The following is an 18,615-nucleotide window of genomic DNA, read 5'->3' on the forward strand; positions in this document are numbered from 1 at the left end:
TCCAGAATTAACTAGGCAAGCATAACAAACACTTGAAATACTTTTATCCTCGTGAAAAGTTCAATGTTAACTTTATCAGAGGGAATATATATTTTCTTTTTTCTAAATGGGAATAACTAGTTTGTCACTTGGGTTGATAAAAAAAAAAAAAAAAAAAGATACTTCACGCAAGAGTCTGTCAAGCAAGTAAGCGTGAAACATAAATTATGGTGCACTTGAGTAAGTGATATTGTATTAATAGACACTCATTGATATAAAAGTATCTTTGGTATCTTATCGCAAGCGGAAAGTGAATACATTTTTTTTCTTCTGAAGTATTAGAAAGACACGTGTTAGCAATGTGTTTCATACAATGCTTGAGAGCAATAAAACGACAGTTTAAAAAAAAAAAAAAAAACATACATGGATAATACGTTGATGTTTGAGTTGTTACGTGCAAGGTAAACCATTGTAGATTATGTAACTATAAAAGAAAAAATAAGTTTACAGTTGGAAGCCTAACATTATTTATTATTATGCTTTTATAGGAGCTTCATATATACACACACAATTGTTCTCCGTTTTATCCTAAGGAAAATATTGTCTTTTTGAAGTTCGAATTTTCTACGAAACCTTGCGTAAAGCTGTGTACGTTGCGGAAAGAAAAATAAATAAACTTTTATTACTGGATATTGTTTCCTCTTTGTTTCTATACATTACGTAATAAATAAAAATTGACCGTGTCACAAAGCATATAGCATATGATTTTGTTGCAATAGTTACATTATATTGTAGAATAATACACATTTAACAAGATACACTTCTTCTTCTAAAACAATTGAAATTGAAATGAACCCATGTTAGTCAGCGGCGGCGACTCCGGTCGTGCTACGGTGCTCGTGCACCCCAAAAAAACAATTGTGTGAGTTGCTTATCAATCACAGGAAAATAAAGAAGAAAATAAGAAACAGGAAAGAAGGAAAGGAAAAAATAGATGAAATTCTACTTTTTCGCCGTAGCTATTTCTTAAATGATTGTAGGGCCTTATTATTTCATAGAGCGGAGGAGGGGGGATTTAGGACTTCATTTTTGAACTAGACACTAGAGACAACCTTTCATTTCAATTCGTTGCATTGTGTACATTATCATTAGATAAAAAGATGTGCTTAAGTTTTGTTCTATTTAAATAATTTCGTTTGTTTTCTTTTCTTTTAAAATCTGTACATTGAAACAGTAGCGGATCTAGCCCAGAGCAGGGGGAGCCTAGACTCCCTAGTTTTTTAAATAACAAACATAATTTAAGCTGTTATTTACACACTTTAAAAGTTTATAGTACACTCATGATATACCTATCTCAGTCTGAGTTCTGGATCCCCCCAGTTTTACCTTCCTAGATCCGCCACTGCATTGAAAGGTTAGCGTTCAGAATGTCGTGACGAGTTTTAAGATAAGGCAAACGGCAAAATTGTCTGAACATTAAATTTAGGGTTGCCAACTGGCCGGTATTTTACCGTCGGACCGGTATTTTTATCAGCTTCAACCAGTGGCGTATCTAAGGGGACTTCCGGGCTTAAGCCCCACGATTTTTTTTTACTTTATTAAAGTAATGTAGTATCTTGCAGAATTTTCACATTTCCAGGACTAAAGTTAGCAAAGCCCCCTCCCCCGAAATAAAATCGTAAATACGCCACTGGCCTCAACTATATATTTCAATGTTTAAAATACAATTATTGTTAAGGATTGTGAGCAGGTGCCGGTAATTTTATTTTTCAGAGTTGGCAACCTTATTTAATCTGGAGGATTTCGATATAAATTATACATGGTGGTTTGCATCATTAATTGAAATTAATGATACAAACCATATGCAATTGAATAGGTGATTGGAAAAAGGTGAATATTCCAAAATTAAAGAACGTTTTGCGATGGTAATTTATACATAATTAAATATCCACTCTCATTACGTTCTTGGTATTCTGGAAAATAAAAGATTTTAACACATACTATAAATATCCCACACACATACTTTGTATAAGCAACGGCATCTCTGGTAAATGATTTTGTTTTTCGCTTTCTAAATGTAAGGTGTTATGAAATGTTCTTCTTGTGCCACTCCCTGATTAAATTACTTAGTTGACTATATTTATTTGAGACAGGAATGGACAACAGGATTACAGAAAATGAGACATTGGAAATCAAATCCACCAACTTCTAGGGCACAGAGCCATTAATTAAAACATAGGACACAATCTATATCATGTAAGCAAAGCGAATGAGAAGGCTGTGATGCAACTTGCCATGTGTTTATGGAGTATGGCTAAGCAAATGCATTGAAAGCAGGCGAGCAAGTGATATATTCGTCTCATTCTCTGCTCCTTTTGTGCGTAAACTGACGTGAATGTGTACAAAGACGTGGCAACACCGCAGTCCTCTCATTCGCTAACGGCGTTTAAAGGGAACTCGGAGCACCGTTTTCTAACGCCATAAACGCTGTCTCGTAGCATAGCAAATAAGCCACGCTAAGCAGAACTGACGCCATGTATGAGACGCACAAATGTTGCCAAATAGGTCTATATTTTTTTCATATTTCTTTGAATAAATCGCTGTAGATGTCAATCAATGCTGCTCCGTGGCAATATAAATTACTTGTAACCATGTTATTGATGCATGGATATAGATTCTGACTTATGAGTAATATACTTTAGGGAGACGTGGTGGCTCAGTAGGAGAGCATTTACCTCTAATATGTGGGGTTCCTGGTTCGATCCCCGGTGGACAACGTGTCCATGGGTTTTCTCGGATATTCCAATTTCCTTCCACATTGTCATTCCACCATATCTTCCATCATCATTCACTTGCCTTAATCATCTGTCTTCCTTAGCCTAAAGAGGACAATTGTGGGACGTTAAACTGAATAAACAAATGTATGAAACGAATAATAATTTATTATTGGTTAATATTAAAAACCGGACAGTTTTTTGTTAAAACGATGGAATGGCCGAGAAATAAGATGAAAACGGCACTCTCCGGTTCAGTACGATACTTGTAGTATGACTATCAATTGCTAAAACAGTTAATCTGTTTATAAGGCCTTGATATTGCGAATTTGCATGTTCGTTAGTTTACTTCTTTTGAATTGATCATAGCTTTCAGCTACGAGGTAATATTTGAATAGGACCCACATTCCGGATCAGTCTTCGCAGAATCCTGCGCACAGTAATGCAACGTAATGCAAAATAGAAGGCATAAATTGCCAATCATTGACGCAAACGTTACGGAATGTGTCAGTTGGTTTACAGCTTAACATAGAACCATAATTACATGAATTCCTATCAAGGATCGTCACCAGGTATCCAGTTTACCACATACTTACAAGGAAACACGAATTCTTGTGTTGTGTTTCACCAAAACTGTTTAGGAATTCAACATTTAACAAGAAAAAAAAAGCATTGCCAGTTTAACCAACAATGATTGTATTAACATGTTTTTTCATACTATTTAACTCCTCTTTAAGCGAGTTTACATTTTTATTAATGTATTTTACCGTTTACAATACTGTAATCATTTGTTTCACTTAGCCTACCTTTATAAAACCTATTGGTTAAAATTGGTATGGTAAGTTATTGATCAATCTTGACATCTAATAGGAAAGTAGCATTACTCAAAAATGTCCCTTATTTAGTTACGATGTTGAAAATGATCGTAAAGAATAGAATTTTGTATAAAAACGTTGGAGGTGAAGTTACACATCCTTTCCCCAAAGGGTGTTCCTGATAACTGTAGTAGTGCAAATATTCAAATCACTCTTCTGAGATGATGATTTTGAGTTTCTTTTTTGCTTTTTCGACTAGCTTCCTTTTAAAGTAAGTAAAGCCTTGACTATTAAAAATAGATGGCAGCACATTCCCCTATCTTTCAAATGTGTTTCGTAGGGAGCCATAATAATTCTCTCTTATTAATGGCATCCATAATAATTCAAAATAATTCTCTCAAATTCAAGCTGTATGTATTCAAAACTTGTCCTAAATCAAATTTTGACGAATAACATTGCACTTTATATAGTATGGTTGAGATAACTTTAAGTTTACTTCTCAAAAACATCCTCGTAATAACAAAACTTTCTCAACAACTTAACTCGTTATCTTCACACACTTATTATCTCAAAGCGTTTCCCTAAAACTCTAGTTTGAAAGTTTGATACTTTGTGAGTATTCTGTATTTAGTTCCATTTTTTCTCTTGATTTTCATTAAACGTTATTAAGATGTCAAATCGGGTCATTGTTTCTAAAACACCCTATATAATGCAAATTCATTTTTTTTTTTTTTTTAAGTAAGTGATATACAGCGTTTACCTCTGGTGCATGGAGTCTGGTTTGATCTGAGCTTGTTCCAAGTGGGCTTTGTATGAACAAACACCGTGGGCGTAGGTTTTCTCGGGATTATCCCATTTCCTCCCACTTTTTTCATTCCACCATTTCATTTATTTCTCATAATCACCGTCTCCTTTAGCCTAGCCGGCATAATCGTAGGATGTAAAACTTGAGGATTTCTTTTTTTTTAATCATTAAAATTATGTAATTCCTCTTCACTTCACAGAAAGCAGAAAAACAATGCTCCGTATAAATGAATGAGTTAAGAAAAAATTGTGTCTATACAACACCATTAACAGCTATGTATTCCAATTACAGAAAGGTTTACTTTATGTTCAGATATCTTGGCCATTATCAATCATTTCCGATTCCATCATTCTACTAGATCAGGGGTTTTATGAGCCATTTGGAGCGGTTTGTTTTATCACGCTATTCTGCATTCTGGACTTTTTTTGAGGGTGAGAAATCCTAGAAGCACGGGCAGTTCCCCTCCCTCCCACTAACGATTCTATCTAGATTAATTGCACATACAGTTAACTTTTAATTAATGGATCAGTTTAATGCGGCAGAAGGGCAGGCCAGACAAGATAAGTCGGAGTTCTATAATTCTCACTTCTTGACCCTCCCATACCATTAAAAACACATTTTCTTTTTGATTCCGAAAACTTGTTATTCATATCTTGATCCTTTTAATGCAGATAGGTACAGTACTTTATGAATGTCTGTAATGTACACTCATGTCCAAAATGATTGTCGCATATCTATAACTGTCTTCTTGTAAGAATATAATTTCATAATGATTTTTCAGGGTACTTTTAATACTGTTACTATGTGTATAATCAGAAAATGTATATTTGTGGTAAATTTCATAAGAAAAGAATTATAAATACGAAAATTAGAATAAGTAAAACAAAATGTTGGTAAATGGACAAGAAAGTTTTATTTTCGTTTTATTGTTCTTTTTTACTGCTCTTTTGACATGAAATTTGCCACATACATGTCTTTACCGATTATACACAAAGTCACATTATAAGAAATACCGGGCGAATTCGTTATCGAATTATATTCCTACAACATATTTATAGACATGCGACAATAATTTTGGACATGAGTGTACGTTTTCGAAAGTGTATTACAGGAAAAGAATGTCCAAGGGTATTGTACTCATTTTCAAATAAATTTTATAACGTCTAAACTTCATTGTTGGAAACATTTTAAAAAAATGTACACTGCAATGCTGAATGTATGCTTACAATTCTAAAATAAAGGGGGCCGCGGAGGCTCAATGATAGAGAGGTTCGATCCCAACTCGCGTCGTACTTTATAGTGGAGAAACATCGTGTGCGTAGATTTTCTCGACGTTCTCCGTTCCCTCCCGCTTTATTCACTCTACCATTTCATCCATTTCTCATCATCACCGTCTCCTTTAGCCTAGCCGGTATAAGCGTGGAATGTTAAACTCAAAGATTTCGTTTCTATTCTAAAATAAATAAAATCTTAACGTAAAGCGTATGTCTAATTCTTAACAAAACGTTTAAACTTATTTTAGGCTACTGCTCATTGAAAAGTATTACACAAATGTGGAAAAATAGGTCTACGGAAAAAAAAGAAATCAAAACTTTAATGTCAGGAAAAATCCTTGATAAATAACTGCTTCTCCTTCGCAAAGTCGCGTAGATCGTTCAAATAAATGAAGACGAAAATGAAATTAAATCTTTCAGTTCAACATACTACGATTTTGCCCTTTTGCCTAAGAGAGATGGAATGGAAGTTAATGATAATGAAAGAATCGGCGGAAATAAAATGTAGGAGGAAACAGAATACCCCGAGAAAATCCACGAACACGATGTTGTCCACCACAAACTTACTTGGCAAGGGATCGAACCAGAAACCGTACATACTAAAGGTAAACGCTGTACCACTGAACAGTTGTACGCCCTGTTCAAATAAATAAATATAAATCATTCTTTTATTAAGAAATTTTTTTTTGAAAACTGGCTGGAACATGTCTGGACAGATTCCCCATCCTCCATAGCAAAAAATTTTCCACCCTTGAAATATTTGTATAAAATTAGTCAAAAATGAAATTAATATTTTTTTATTATTATTTTCAGGCCTGATGAAGATGACCCTATGCTTCAAGGAGAAGCGGAAAAGGCTGAGGTCATAGCAAAGTTGAACACAGAATCTCCTGCACCAGAAACATTGCCTGCAGTTGAAAATAGAACTTCTTCTCATCGGGCAATCTTCGCCCAGGTAACAGCTAAAGATTTATTATTATTATTATTTTGTTATAAATTAGGGCTGTAAAAATTCCGAAACTGGTATCAGTGTTTTGAATACAAAAATTTTGGTGTTACTCATACCGAAATATCGGATCATACCGAACAATCGAAATAACGAACCATACTGAAAACCGAAGTACCGAAAATATCAAAATACCTATTTTCATATTTCAAAATCTGAATGATTTCTTTCACAACATTTTCTCTCTTGTTATAGCAGGAACCTAATCTACCTTTTCTTTCTACTTCACGTACAAGTATATTATAAACCTATATTATCTTCCTTATGTCTCACGTACTGGTTAATCATCTCTAGTTAAATTATTTGTGGGGTGACAATTCTGTCTCGAAAGTTGGCTGCACTGCATTTTATCGGAACGTTGAGTGCAGCAGTGTGTCCGTGCATCAGTTGTTGTGAGAAGTTAAGTAGAATCTCGTGTGTGAAGCGTACCGGTTTTTTGTGGGACACCCTGTATTTCTCGTATAACTATACAAATGCATTTTATCAGATTGCGATTCTAGGTTCTTTCTTTTTCGTTTCTTTTCTAAATGAAGCTGAGTATTCTCAACGAATGTTCGGTGTTGTATAAGGACGGAAACCCCAAACTCAAACTGGAAACTAGAATTTTCTCTACTATATTACTGGTTTATATATTTTTTTAAAATATTAAAAGTGATTTTGTTCGAAATTTTCAATTAAAAAGGGATAACATTTTCAAGATACATTGTAATATTTTAGAGATTGCTTTAATTGATCTTTCCAGACTTTGGTCTTCACTCAAATGTATGTAACATTAGCAATTTCTAGTTATATTTATTTTGTCGTTGTTGCTGCGTATTTTAATTTGCCAGTCTTGTCTTGTCTTTCGTTATTTTCAGTTTTTTCTATTTGATTACGAGATATCCTTCGATTTTTTCCTCTTTATTTTTTTGGTAACTTAGGTTATTTCTTGGTTGGTTGATTGTGTTGGCGTTTACTGTTCCTTTTAGCACCGAGGCTATATGAAACATTGACCTGGAGCTTAACATGAGATCCCAACCATGGACTTGTACGGGGAATGAACCGGGGTCTTTCGCGCGGAAGACTAAATAGGTTAACCACAGAGCGTCTAAAGACTTATACAGGGATGTAACGGGGAGTATACCCAGTACTGTAATCCAAAAATTTTCCCTGGATATACGCTATTTTGTGATCATCTATGATTGGCATAAATACATAGGCCTACTGTGCTTTATATAAAAAGAGAGAAGTCACTTTTTAAATTAACAATGTAAAACGCGTATATTAATGATTCCATTAAAATGATTATGAAGGCTGAAACACTGTTCTATAGTCTAAAAGCATTTTATGCTATGTTTTTTTAATGATACTTCTTAGTTAAAGCACTCCATTAATAACATAAATGGGTGTAGATACACGGAAGAAACCAGCTCACTGCGAGAAGGAACATAAATTTTGATTTTGATTTGATGCATCCCTTTCAGCAGTGAGGCCATATAAAACGTGGACTTACTGATTAACGTGGAATCCGAACCACATGTGCTCCCGCCGGGATCGAACCAGAGTCTGCCACACCAAAGGCGCGTACGCTAACCGCTTAGCCATGCGGGAGCTCCAAGGAACAGAAAAATCGCACCCGGTGTGCCAGAAGATTGCCGTGAGGAGTAGGGGGTGAAATTAGTGCTCTCAAACGGGTCGGGTTACGGGTCGGGTCGGGTCAGGTCAGCTCGGGTCGGGTTGTCGGGTCGGGTCAGTCGGGTCAGCTCGGGTCGGGTTATCGGGTCGGGTCACTCGGGTCGGGTTGTCGGGTCGAGTCAGTCGGTTCAGCTCGGGTCGGGTTATCGGGTCGGGTTGTCGGGTCGGGTCAGCTCGGGTCGGGTTGTCGGGTCGGGTCAATCGGGTCAACTCGGGTCGGGTTATCGGGTCGGGTCACTCGGGTCGGGTTATCGGGTCGGGTCAGTCGGGTCGGGTTGTCGGGTTGGGTCAGTCGGGTCAGTTTACTTTGGTCAACTAATTTTAGGTTGAGCTTAAACTCGGCTGGAGTCGAAAACTGCTGTTTTACACTACCTGCGTAATTAAAAATAGCAATTTTCAATTGATTTTATAGAAGCCATAAATGTATTTTGAACACTTGCAGCTACTGTTTTTATGGTAAATGCTTATTTTTGTACTTGTGTGTACTTTAATTTTTAAATGTGGAAGATTGATTTTACCAATCGACTGTAATATTAACATCTACGCCAATATGGAGTCTGGATTTAGAACAAAACTAGAAGTTGTTTAAGCAAGGCAAAAAGAAAGATTGGATATGGACGACCAAGCCCAAGCAGGGCAGCGGTAGCTCAGTGGTAGAGAATTCATCTCTGGTGCATGGTGTCCATGGTTCGATCCCAGCTTGTGTTAAGTAGGCTTTGTGGTGGAGAAACGCCGTGTAGTGGGTTTTCTCGGGGTTCTCCTGTTTCCTCCCACTTTCTTCATTCCACCATTTCATTCATTTCTCATGGTCACCATATCCCTTAGCCTCGAAGCAGAATCGAGGGACCTTAAACTCAGGGGTGTAGCTAAGCGGGGGCATCGGGTCCAGGCCCCCCAAATGGTTTCCTGCCCCCCCCCAAATGACCAGCTTTAAAAACATCATAGTAAAATTATCTCGCTTCCTTCATTTAAAAGTAACAAAATTATTGACAATAATATACGGTAAAATAGTATGGAGAAATATTGTTTTTCCATACCGATCGAAAAATAGGATACATTTTTGTGACAGCAGATTACACAATTTACTGCGATTTATATTTGATAGTTTAAAGACAAACATTTTAACAAGATATTATAAATACAGCCATAAAACAAAGGTACTAAACTGATTTGTAAGTACATTATATTTTTATATGCTTTAACAAGTATTTTAAAAGACAGAGAATGGAAAATTTGGTGAGAAACAATGTTTTTATTCAGTTTGGATTTCATTCGCTCTCTTTTATTTCTACTCAGTGTAATAAAATAATTGTTTTTTTTTTTAGTCACGAATAATAAATAAATATTTTTGTCAGGAAACTATAAAGAAATTAAGTGAAATTTAAAGAAAATCAATCTTGTGTACATAGGTTCTGTATACAAGGTCTTAAATTCAAATAAAAAGGTAATCAAGAAAAGTTTTGTTGCTTTTTCACCCACCACCTTCGAACATCGATACGTCACCTAACCTGGAAGATCAAAAATAGTCCCCATCAACATCGACGACCTTCTGAAAACGTTCCTGAAGGCCATGGAATTCATCGCGGTAGAAGTTGGTGGGCCGTGAAACGAAGAAGGTATCAGGTGCATTTTGGACTTTTACTAGGGATTTGAATTGGCGGCCTCTAAGGTGATTGTCCAAAGAATGCAACAGGTAATAATCGGACGGTGCAATACCCGGGGAATATAGTGGTTGCAATATTGTTTCCCATCCAAGGCGGAGAATGGTGTCCTAAGTCATCCTAGCCACGTGGGACTTAGCGTTGTCCCGTAAACGAGGACACATTTGCAATTCAGAAGTGATGGCTCCAGAATTTTGAGTTTTTGTTGAGCACAGCTCAACTGCTGACACTACACAGTTGCATTGATACTCTGACCAGCTGATAGCAGTTCCCGATGCACGATGCACCAAACACACAGAAGGACCTTCTTCTGGTACAGTGCTGGTTTCGGCTGTTTTGAAATCGGTTCATGGGATGCTAACCAATGATGACGGCGCCGTGGAGCTTCGTATAGGACCCACTTTTTATCACATGTCAACGCCCTGTCCAGAAATGGCTCCGAAACAGTAAATAAACCCATGCAACTGCCGCGTTGCCTTCTGGCCCGGAGTCAAAACATGTGAGACCCAACTTGTAGTGCTTCCCAACTTAATGGATGTGCTGCCGAATGGTTTCTCCACACACTGAATTGTAGTCCCAGTTCCTCTTTGTACGTACATGTGTTGGTCTTCTGGCATGTGGTGTTTTCGGGTGTTTGGTCATCGTCCTTAAACTTGTTAAACCATCGCTGCACTGTCCGCGTCGTCACGACACCCTCAACAAAGGCTTGGCATATTTTCTGTCCCGCTACAGCGGCGTTTGACCTCCATTTGAACTCGTTCAGCATACATGCTCTTATGACGCTCTGTGGATGTCCCATGTTCCCTCTGTCTTTACGCAAGTTCACTGTGTATCTGAATTGCCACAACCAGGTAGTATGTTGGATATACCCACACCAACAACTGACGTTCGCCTTATCTCCACTCGCATTCAACTCACGGTGTGAGGTCCAATTGAACACAGACCTCCACGAAAAGGGACAGAACTTTCTGGTTATTTTTATAGTTATGCACAAAAGTATAGCGTTTGGTCCCGGGCAGTAGTTCTTGATTAAGCATAATAAAAACTATCTTGAATATAGACCTAATTTATGGATAATAATAATAATAATAATAATAATAATAATAATAATAATAATAATAATAAATAAGATAAAATAGTGTTTTTAGTTTTCCAGAAGGAAACCAAAATTTTCCTTTCTTTTAGGCCTGAAAAACACTAGCAGCAACACATTTTTTGCTTTGTACATTGTAGCTGCCCCCCCTCAAAAACGACGGGCCCTTCCTACACGAACCTGCTGGCTACACCCCTGCTTAAAGTGAATATTTCATTTTATTTCACCAAGCCCAAGGACATCGATACAAGAACAAGATAAAGATTGGATATGCAAGACGAATTGTATAGTAATCTTGCTCTTGGCCTTGTTTTGGTGATCACCAAGTAGCGATGAGCGTATTTTCTAGCTTTCCGTATAGTATGAAATACCATAATCAAAATCACACTTGGTCTTCATTTGTACCGATGAGGTGAGCATTCTTGGCTCTTGTATAGCATGAAAGATCACCAACACTACGAAATGCAGGACCAAGACTTGACTGCAAGACAAAGAATAAGACGCAGTATTGATGACCAAGACCTAGGGAGCGAATTGTTTGAATTTCATTTGTTGGGCTGAAAGTGATGAAATAAAATTAGTACTTTATAATTAAATATCAACCTGTATTTATAAATTCATATTATGTATCTTCTTACGTGGAACTATATATACTGTAAAATACGTTTTAATTACCGAGAAAGAAAAATCAAAGTGGTACGGGTCCCGGAATCATAAGAACCTATTTTGGAATGAAAGTTGAAGGGTTGGAAAAAATCACAGGTGTTCTCCTGTTTCCTCAACCCTTATCATTGTAGTTAAACGATTTCCTTTTGTCTCCGCCAAGAGACTCTTGCTACTGCCTTCCGAGAAGACGCCCTGCCGTCCCAGCAGGTGAGAACACTGACCTTGAAGAAAAATTTCGTCACATAGAACTAAAGAAAAAAATAAAATAAAAATAAATAAATAAATAAATAAAATAAAAATAAAAATAAATTTCTCCCACGTCGGACATTGGTATCAGTTATAAAAAGAAATAACCAAACCTCAAAAGTGCCAAATATTCATTAAGATGCATATACAAATCCCCGCTTGATCTAGCTAGTGGTTAACGTGTAAGACTTCGGTACACGTGGTCCGGGTTCAATTCCCAATGGGAGTGCATTTTGGTGTTCACCCAGTGTTGTGACCATAGTGCTCTCAAACGTATCGGGTTGACCCGACCCGACCCGTGACCCGACTCGGATCGGGTCAGCTCGGGTCGGGTTACGGGTCGGGTCGGGTCAGGTCAACTCGGGTCGGGTTGTCGGGTCGGGTCAGTCGGGTCAGCTCGGGTCGGGTTATCGGGTCGGGTCACTCGGGTCGGGTTATCGGGTCGGGTTATCGGGTCGGGCCACTCGGGTCGGGTTATCGGGTCGGGTCAGTCGGGTCAGATCGGGTCGGGTTGTCGGGTCGGGTCAATCAGGTCGGATTACGGTTCGGGTCAGTCGGGTCGGGTCGGGTCAGTCAATTCGGGTCACGGGTCGGGTCGGGTCGGTCTTCAACCTGACCCGACCCGACCCGTTGAGAGCACTAGGTGAAATGCATATCACAGTTAAACAAAATTTTCGTACTGATCAAAACAACGCAAACTTCGACAGAGTTCACATATTATTTTTCATTTTTGTTATCTATTATTCATCCCTCATGACTATCTGGTTAGCATATATGTCTTCGAGGCAGGAGACCCGTATACGATTCCCGAGAAGTGGGGGCGCGGTAGCTCAGTGGTAGAGCGTTTACCTCCGATGGTTGGGGTCCCTGATTCGATCCTAGCTCGCGCCGTGTGGACTTTGTGGTGGACAAATACCGTGCTCGTGGGTTTTCTCGGGGTTCTGCCTTTCCTCCCACTTTCCTCATTCCACCATTTTATTCATTTCTCATCATCACCGTCTCCTTTAGCCTAACCGGCATAACCGTGGAACATAAAACTTGAAGATTTCATTTCATTTTTTTTCCGATTCCCGACAGCAGCTCAGCTGAAAAAACTCGAATTCTATCTACATATGTTTTGTGGTCGTAGAGGAGTAAGAAAAAGTTGAGTTTTGCTCATAATGGAGATACTTGAACAGCAGCTAAGAATAGGATAGAATAGAAAAGAGAAGTAGTCATGACCCGATTAAATTTTAAAAAGTAAACAAATATAAACGAAACAAAAGTACTTCGCGCCTTGAAGCAGAAAGTATACTGTAATCAGAGACCCATGCGGAACTGAGTTCTGGGAATCCGGACTCCCTAAATCCTTACTTTTCCGTAAATTTAGTGTTAATTTTATGAGTGATTTTAGACATGTTAATATAATTTATTCTAATATTGAATTTCAACCCCTCCCGAAGCAAATTCCTGCACATGTGCCTGACTCTAATAATTTAAGGTTAAACAGAGGATGTACGGCATATACTGCCAATAATCTCGACTACAGCCCTGAGTATACCCACCTAATATGCTTACAGTCCTGCGCATATTCATCTTAAGTTTACGAAAGAAACTAGCGTATAACGGAAATAGCTATAACGCTATATTTTTTTTAAAACGGTCGTGCGTATACCTACCAAAAATTTGCATTACATCTCCCGGCATAGTCATGAAACGAAACAAAAGTTTTCCTCCACTCTTATAGTATTTGTTTTGCGATATAACGATATATATATATATATATATATATATATATATATATATATATATATATATATATATATATATATATATATATAGTATTTAAAACATACCGAAATCAACATGTAAATCTTAATGAGGAACAATACTATCAGCTTATATAATAAAGAGAAATTATTTTCCTTTTTAAAGCTAAAGACAAAACAAAAAGGCGAGAAAATTATACTGCCTCTGTACTGAATCAAATTTTAAATATTAAAATAAGTGCCTGTAGATTTTTTTTTACGATTGTTCTTATTTTAATGCAGAAAACATACTTACCTTTTCTTTTTTACTTTACCAAAAAGAAAAAGAAAGAAAAGTATACTATTGTACTCGTATTTATAAACACGTCTTATCAGACTACGACTTTTTCTTTCTTTCACAATACAAATTATTGTGTTCTTCAGAGAAGGAAAGGACTCTGTACACTTACCGACAAACTAGTGGTCGCAAAACTTCAAATTTGAACATACTTCTATAAATCTTTAAATTAAACGTGACGTTTGATACTTTGTATCAGGGTTGCCAGGCAATCTCCTTCTAAACTCTTAGAGGTGTTTTCTCTCCTACGAGAGTTAGTCTGTGGCTATTTGAGAATGCGTTTTCGAAGCGTTACCCCCTAGAGCGAACTCGACCAAGGTGGCTATTTGGTAACTTTACTTTTGCCAGAGTTATAAATCATACTGTGGGCCAGTCAGGGTTTCCAGGTATTTTCTGCCAGGTCTACAATACTGCGCACAAAGCATCTTCCAAGCAACTATTTCTTGCTGAAAAATCCCCTTTCCTGGCAACACGTCTTTCCTTTTTTCTCCTTCCTTTAGACATCTTTTAAACAGCAGGCGGTCTATTGTTCCGAAACCCACCAAATACGCTCGAGCTGACGTTTTCTGCGCGTTTTTATTCCTTTCGCGTTTGCAGCGCATTGGATTAGCCATCCACAATTAAATACATGGTCAGCGTATTACGAGCGTACGCATGAGCAACGAAAACGGTTTGCGAACACTTCAAATAAGCGCCTACTAAGAGTAACTACATACTTTCCACTTGAAAAAAAGAACTAAAATAAAAATCCCTGTTAATTAAAAAAATATCTTAAACTGCATTTTCAAGACAGTCAATTTTCTACATTTTCCGGGGAAGGATCTCTGCTAAGCCTGAGTAATATTCCATGCCCCAAGATTTTTGGTCGTGAACTTTGAGAACACCCCCATTAATTTTGAAAACCCCGAGCCATTCTTACTGTTCTGTTTATGTCTGTGCCTGAAAGCGACGTGCATGTTTGACGATGTTATATCAGTGGTTCCCCCCCTTATGTCCATGACGCACCCCCCAATTGTCTATCCGCAAGTGTTCTTCCATGAAAAAAAAATATCTTTTCGATTAATTTTTACACCCCTCAAACATATTCATATACATTTTTACTCCCCCCCTCAATTATTTCAATGACGCAGTTTGCGTCAGGGGCACCCCTGGTTATATGGTTCATTTTGGAAAAAGAATTTAGCAAAAGTGGCGACTGTCTTGTTTTGATGCGGAGGTATTTCACATATTTATAATGGTTTGGTAAATTTTTGCATACAACAAAACTGCCAGACACACCTTCCGGATTCATGAAAAAGTACTTCTGAGCCACTGGTTGTATACAAAGGAAATGACCCACACGGGAAACTTCCAAGTTCTGCAAGTACTGGACTGACATCAGAAAGGTAATTTTTACAAAAATTCCACCACAAAAATCGCACTTTCTAAAACCTGCTTCTAATTTTTTCACTCAAGGAAAGACTTCATCTCACAAATTGACACAGAGTAGTGGAGTGAAGTTGCTGAAAATGTAATCAAGTGTCCAGAAAATATAAATAAATGCAGTAAGTAAAATACAGTGCACATGCTTCCTTTATGCGTATTTGACTCATCAACCTTTCATTTTCTGTAAATTTTATGCAATTCATAATGCACTTTCCAATATTGCTTTATTCTTGGAATATAAAATACGATGCACTAAAATAGAGGAAATGTCAAATTCGGTTTTTCTGTATCGTTCGTAATTTTTGGTTTTCAGTATTATTCACTATTTCGTTTTTCTTTTTCATTTTTTGGTATATCGATATTTTTCGGTATTCAAAAAATACCGAAGGCTCGTATTGAAATCTCAATACCGACCCCCAAACCCTATTATAAAGTGGGCAATAGCATAATACGGTAATCTACATAATAGCAGCGAAGCTAGAGGAATTAAGTAAGAAATGTGCTTCAAATGAAGAACGCAGGGTAAACATTAAAAGTCGCGCGAGATCATTCAAAATGCGGGAGATAAATAACTGTAATTATTTTAGTATAATTTCAATGTGCTAGTCTGTGCTATGGTTCCAGGAATTGCAGAATGAATAGTTTTCAGTATAAACTACACTATTTTAAACTATGAAGTCCATAAAGGGAAATTAAATTCTAATTTTACGTGCCACGCTTGCACTCTTTAGGTCGAAGGAAGCGGATAAATGATTTATGAAAGAATTGTTGGAGTGAGAATATAGGACAAAATAGGAAAAAAACTCTAGGAAATCCACTTACACGATGTAGTCCAGCACAAACTTACGTGGCCGGGGCTGAAACCCAAGGGCGCCGATACTGGGGGGGCAAGGGAGCCCGAGCCCCCCCAAAGCTCATGTGGGACCTCTATTGTATTTATAAATATATATTATTTGGCAAAATTTCAGTCCAATTTGTTTTAAAATCTACATATACATACCTTCTGCATCTGAATGCCCCACCCCCAAATTTACAGAGAAATCGGCGCCCTTGCTGAAACCAGGAAATGCCTTTGCCCGAGAAGCAATAATTCTATCACTGAGTCACTGTACACTCATAATTGAAGAAGGAAAACCCGCTTTAAAGGAATTATTCTAATCTCATTTAGACAGTAAATAATTGCGAAAAAGTCATTACAGATTAAGATAGCCTACTTTTGATTGCACAGTTTCCTTTCGAAGTAGTTACCGTAATTTCCTAAGAAGATGACTAACCGAATGTCTCTTTCGCTCTGATTTCTTAATGTACACTTCATACGGGAAGAGTTATATTTTATGTATACATAACCACGATACAAGAGCAGTGATAGCGTAGACGATAAGGCATCCGTGCAAACTTGGAGGTGAAGGGGACAGAAGGTAATGCTGAGGTAATCTTCTATTTGGTCAAATTCTAGGAGTTGTGAAGACCTTTATCCAGTCTCTGGTTCTCATCCGCCTGTTCCGAAAAGTAGTTATCTTTTTAATTAGCATCTACCATCAACGCATATTACAGAAACTGACTTGAAATAACACTCACATCCAGGGCCGGATTTAAGGGGTAAGGAGTTGTACTGGTGCACGTGCACACCCCTTCGATGTAAATGTACATTATAAGAAGGTATCAGTGAAAATAGCAACACTCTCCGGAACTTTCTACCGCCATGTTTTCGTTTGAGGCTTAAGAGAAAGAAAGTATTGCAAAAGCATTAGTTTAAGTTGATTTTCGGTAGATTGAAGAAGGATTCAGCAAAGAAAACAATGTAACATTTCCCAAATAGGAAAGAAAACAGAAGCCAGGAGTAGAGAACAACATTTTTTTTTTTTTTCAGAATGCTCCTTAGGATTCTCTTTGAAATACCCCCCCCCCCATTCTATGCATCAGCGTTGTCAGGGGCAAAGAATTATCACATGTCACTTTGAACAGTTTCAATGTGATAGATTATTTTGGTAGTTAATGGTGCACCCCCCGTCAGAAAATCCCGGATCCGGCCCAGCTGACATCCACACATTGTACGAGTACTAAAGTAAAGCAACTAACGATGTCACGTGTACACCTTCTGAAGTGTTTCGTTTGTATTGCGTGTTATTCTCTCAATTAATATTAAACTCGAAAGTGACAGCAGTTTTCTAGCACTTCCTGTTTTAGTAGAGAGATTAGAGTGGAAATGGAATATATTCTTAGGGCGCTTAATTGATTGTAAAAAACCGCTTTTCACTATCTGTTTCTGTTTTTACTCTATAGTGATCACCGTTAAAAGCGTATAACGTTATTTAAGATTTCCTTTTGTGACATATATTTTGCCCACAGTTCGAGTAAGTCAACACGATTCTGTACTTTAATTTATACACTTAAATGCAAAAACTAACAATTGCATACCTTGGAAATTAGGCTCGTCAAATATATAGAACAACTAACTTTTATTCTCAAAGCTCCATGAATAATAATATTTTTGTTGTCATAGCAACACGAAACAAACAAGTATCTGTAGTTATAGCCACTACCATTACACGAACATCAATCTATCTCAACATATATTCTACATTTTTCTTCTTCTTCTTCATAACATATTGTGCGCATTTTAAGCACCGTTGCCCAAAATAGTTACAATTAAAAATGGAAATAATTTATAGATTAGATATACAGTCTCGTTGTAAACGGAAATGCTAGATTTCTCATTTCCGGCTTGAATAGAGGCATAGATTAAGAGACACGATGGTACCTAATCTCAGAACTCTAAATCGATTCCAAAATATCAGCTTCTCGCTCTCCGAAACCGGATTTTGTAATTGATTTCTATCACTTCCTGTTTTAGTTGTTAAGGATGGAGATAAAATGTGTTTTTGAGACGTGTAATTGATTGCTGGAAACTGCTTCCCGCTGTTTATTACCGTTTTTTCTCTATGGTGAGCAACGTGAAAACCGGAATAACTAGAAATGATTTATTTCTACCACTTCCGGTAGTAAACCACCATCGTCAGAGAACTCGATTCGTAACTTTGATCTTCTACCTCCTGGTCAAAGTTGATGGTGATCCATCAAGTAGATCTTGATATTTTTTGTCTGTCGGACG

The 18,615-nt window shown here is 37.4% G+C and overlaps 1 protein-coding gene across 2 annotated transcripts in view; it reads left to right on the forward strand.

The window, feature by feature from the left end:
• The window catches only part of LOC145671037 (facilitated trehalose transporter Tret1-like), a 210,825-nt gene that overhangs the window by 139,219 nt on the left and 52,991 nt on the right, over positions 1-18,615 (forward strand). For both annotated transcript variants that reach the window (XM_081739709.1, XM_081739710.1), the window contains exon 2: positions 6,461-6,602. In XM_081739709.1, coding sequence (XP_081595835.1) covers positions 6,461-6,602 — 142 coding nt within the window. The remainder of the gene's footprint in view (positions 1-6,460; positions 6,603-18,615) is intronic.

This window comes from Thermobia domestica, chromosome 15 (genome assembly GCF_964235325.1).
Source record: "Thermobia domestica chromosome 15, izTheDome1.hap1.1, whole genome shotgun sequence".
In the NCBI taxonomy this organism is placed as follows: domain Eukaryota; kingdom Metazoa; phylum Arthropoda; class Insecta; order Zygentoma; family Lepismatidae; genus Thermobia; species Thermobia domestica.